At 38.0% G+C, this 4,299-nt stretch overlaps 1 protein-coding gene across 1 annotated transcript in view; it reads left to right on the plus strand.

The window, feature by feature from the left end:
- Nucleotides 1–961: 961 nt before the first annotated feature.
- The window catches only part of LOC108972558, a gene marked incomplete at its 5' end in the record, with an annotated part of 12,082 nt that continues 8,744 nt past the window's right edge, over nt 962–4,299 (plus strand). The window contains 2 exon segments of the mRNA XM_018939188.1: nt 962–1,113; nt 1,242–1,324. Of these exon segments, the coding sequence (XP_018794733.1) occupies nt 962–1,113; nt 1,242–1,324 (235 nt within the window).

Raw genomic sequence — 4,299 nt, forward strand, 5'->3', positions numbered from 1 at the left:
AGTGAAACGTGATATATGGACTGGTAAGCCTTGTCAAAATTTGACATAAATCCGTAGCCTAACATGGCCACCACGACCTGCCAAAAACACGCTTTTCTGATAAATGCACTTTGGTGGACACAGTGTACTCGTATATAATATAAATGATTTGGGATTTTCAATTATTCCACTGCATTGTCTACACAGAATTCTAAAGAGAACTTGGAGCTAAAAATCAATACATTTGTGTATAACTGCCAATATAAATAAATTTTAYATATTCATACTTCTCTTGCTGCTTGCCAAACAAAAAAAAATTAAAGAAAAAATATTAGTCGTCAAACCAGAGTTCCGCTATTACGGCCAAATTACTGTTTATTTATTTGTTTACATAGWTTTGGCAAATTTGAAGCACACGACAGCCGTCAATTGGCAAGCAAAAGGGCRTTGTGGGCATGGTGCGGTGGAAAGTAGGTTACATTAACATACATATGTATGTACATGTACTCATACGAATATTTATGCATATTGTTCAGCGTACGTCAGTGCGACGCACGAGCTGCGCAATAAGCGCCAGAACAACTAAAGGAGGCAAACAAAAGAACACACTGTTTTACTTAAATTATATATGAGCATTATGTTTATTTTATTTTTTTTTAATATATATTATACATATGTGCACAAACGTATRTATACATGCATGTACTTTTTAATTTCGCTTAAGAAAATTTTTTGAACTCAATATTGTGCATTTAAAAATTGTGTGTGCTCATTGCTGTGTTGAACGTTTCATTGAAAGCATTACTTGTACGTGCGTATTCGCCGGGAGCTGGTGGATAAAATATAAATATCATCCTTTTGGCACTTGCATAAGAAAAAGTAYCAAAAGTTATTGTCAGAAACAATTTCACTGCAGTTTTGTACGTGTTTCTCCATAACTGGCTTTGAACTGATAAAAGTTATTGTGTCTGTATTTTTTTAGGTGACGCCAGACGGTTTAGCGGACAAAGGTGGCATCCGTTTGGGTGATATTATACTAGAAATTAACGAAGAAGACGCTACTGAGCTTACACTGACTCAAGCGCATGAGAAAATTGCAGCTTGCGGCAAGAAAATCCATTTCCTTGTGAAGAAGTGAGTCGTTTTTTTTTTACAATTATAGTTGTTGTAGTCTGTGTTGTGCTTTGTAGTTACGTTATAGTTTCCGTATACCATTTCCTGTGCGAGTAAAAACGAAATATTATGTCTTCTGTACTTTGCAGCATGGAGGAAGATCCTGATTTCGAGTTGGGCGARGAAAAGTCCATTGTGCTGCGTGTGCCAAAACCGGCACCACCGCCGAAGGGTGAGTGTGAAACGACTGCATTTTTTGCAAACTTCTATATATGTATGCTGGCAATCTGTCGCCAGTTGTGGCATGCAACCGTTTGTATTTGGTATGGCATGCATTTAATCCCAATTTSCTTCACTTAGTGGCATGTTGCTTATACGCTTGCATTTGCATGTATCAAACGCATATTTCATCCGAGTTTCCGCACTTTCTTCTTACCTTTGCACGCATATTCTTAAAAAATTTTTGTCGCTGCTCTTGTTGTTTTTTTTTTTTTTTGGTTTTTTGCTTTTCGCTTTGTACTCACTTACTAACGCGGTTTTCTTGGTTTATCAATTTTGTTTCTTTTTATTTTCTGTAGAATTCACCCCAACCCCATTGCTAGGCACCCGTTTTTGGCATCCCATCATGTGGATCGATCCACCCGAGCCACCGAAACCGAAGAAAAAGAAAACCAAAACCGAAATCGATGAAGAGGGTAATGAAGTTATCATTGAATTGAGTGAGGATGAATCCTCAGAGGATGAAGAGGAAAAGGTGATTTGCTTAATGCACATCGTAACATTCGATATGATAATTTATCCTTTCGTGCTTTACTCCTTTTCCTCAACTACTACCACTACTACCACTACTGCCGCTAATTGACACGCTGACGGTCGCACGCCGAACACTCATACATAATTGACGAGTTGTGTCACAAACCAAATTTGATAAGCGCGTTGTAACTCTGTCAGAATACATACCTACACACATACATAGTAAATTCTATGAGTTAAAGACATTTACATAAATACGTAATGAATATTCTATTTCATGGTGAACTAAGAAGAGTTCATGTCCTTGTAGCAATTGTGTCTATTGAGGTCAAAGTAGCATAGGAAACGACTAAGAAGGAGAGTGCTTCTTAAGAACAAATTTTGAAAGATATTTAATAGATATTATAGAGATTAATAGTCTCAGCTTAGAGGTACAAAATCAAGCTTCCGCTGATTTTGAAAGGTTATTATTTATTAAGAGGATAAAAGACAACAAATTTAATTATCATTGTGATGCAGCTCTTAATTCGTATAATTCGCACAACTCGCAGCTGATAATTACAGCATTTTTCAGCGTGGTGATTTTCATTACGTCTCTGTGTTCACTATTAAAATCATCTATTTTCTTCACTATCAGACTCCTTTGGGTGTATGCTTTTGCGGAATCAGCTAGGGATGCCTTTGTCTCACCTTGTTTTCCAGAGAGTGGGAACGAATTGGATTTCCGTTGTCCTCTTTCGTTCTAGCACTAAAACTATGAACGTCTCGTGAGCTTGATATTCGTCGACCGATGATGAGCTCTTCTGCACCTGAAATATTCTTCTGATCCAGACTAGAACAGAGGCGACTTACTAAAATTCTTGATCATAACAAGATTCATCTTGCTTCAATTGTAGGACTTCATATAGGTAGGTGCGGTAGGGCTAAAAGTCTTGACGAACGCAAACTGTCAAAGTTATTTAGAATAAGGTGAGGCAAAAACACCCTGGCATATTCTCCTCCATTGTCCAGATTTTGTAAAACTAAGTTTATACTTTTGGAGAACAAGGATCAGAACCAGTCGCCTCAAAAATGTGTGACTGGTTCAAATCACTTTGTGGTTATGTGGCTTTTTACGATCAATATGTAGGAGTTTCAGGTATCACAACTAATTGACGGTCTTAGTTATCTAAGTAAATCCCTTTTGGCGCTTATAATATAATCTACCTTTTATCAAACTCTTTACGCATACGTGCAGGGATTCTTTTTGAAGTGAATTAACGATAATGCATGCCGAGCAGTCTTCCTGAATACGTTTGTTGTCAATACAGTGGTTAAAGCGTCATTGTTTCGGATTTTAGAATTTTTCTTTAATTTCTTAAATTTATTTGTTGGAAAGCCCTTCTAAATTTCATAAACACGATTGTATGCAGTACAGTGTCGCTTACAATAATCATGATGCGCTCTTGATAAATGTTCTTTTAAAATAAGCCCATATGTGTCAGCCGATCCTTCTTCAGCCTTTCAAACKTTTTAGTGAGAAAGAGGAGAGCTGGGTGAGCCTAAAATTCTTTGCCGTGTAGTTAGAACTTTTAACATTTTTTGGGATGAACGTAACTCTGACCTTTCTTAAAGTCCTGGTAAATTCCTGTCTTTTGAAGTTCGCGTAGATGGATATCAGCTAGTTTCATGATACCTTAATAGCCTGTGGCAGTTGCGCTGGGGTGATGCCAGCTGGGCCCGAGGATTTGAATGATTTCAACGAGTCAAGACACGTGCAGTTCATAAAGAAAGTCGGCAAAAGCTATTCAATCCTCTTGTATCCCTCCGAGAGGCGTGCATTTCTAGAAAAGTTTTTCTTTCTATTGACATCTTAACACAACGAAGGAATCAGGTTCTTTGCAAGGATGCGCCTGAACATAGAGGACTCTTGACTGTTCTCTACTTTCTCACGAAACCTTTTCGATGAGCTCTTCTTCAGCTTTCTTATCTCCTACGTGTATATTGCAAGACCTGTTTCATATAACACGCCGTTTAATCTCCACCCGATGGCCTTGTTGAATAAGCGTTTGCAAGATTCCTTGATTTTTAACCTATGGTCCAACAGAAAATTTTACCCTTGCTCTTCTGTGTTTTCTTTAAGCTTTATATGCCGAGCTGAAGACTTCGGCACACTCGCCCACCTTATGGGAGTATACACCACCAGGACCCATGGAAGTACTTGCCGGAACCTCATAGAGTACAAGCCCCAGTTTTTATTTCTAAGATTCCTACAATGCTCTGTAGGTGGTTATTCTCCACCTAGCTTGAATCCGATTTACCATTGGTCAGAGAAGGGGTGGTCATCAAGAACCCTCCACTCCGAGAGCAATCTGCTGCCTACTTACAAAACTAAAAGAAACATTCCTTTTGAACGTTTTAAGAAATATCCTAGTTTATGTCGATTTTATCTTAAAATTACACCCAGTAATGTCA

Source organism: Bactrocera latifrons, unplaced genomic scaffold (genome assembly GCF_001853355.1).
Source record: "Bactrocera latifrons isolate USDA-ARS-PBARC rearing strain unplaced genomic scaffold, ASM185335v1 scaffold_409, whole genome shotgun sequence".
Taxonomy (NCBI): Eukaryota; Metazoa; Arthropoda; class Insecta; order Diptera; family Tephritidae; genus Bactrocera; species Bactrocera latifrons.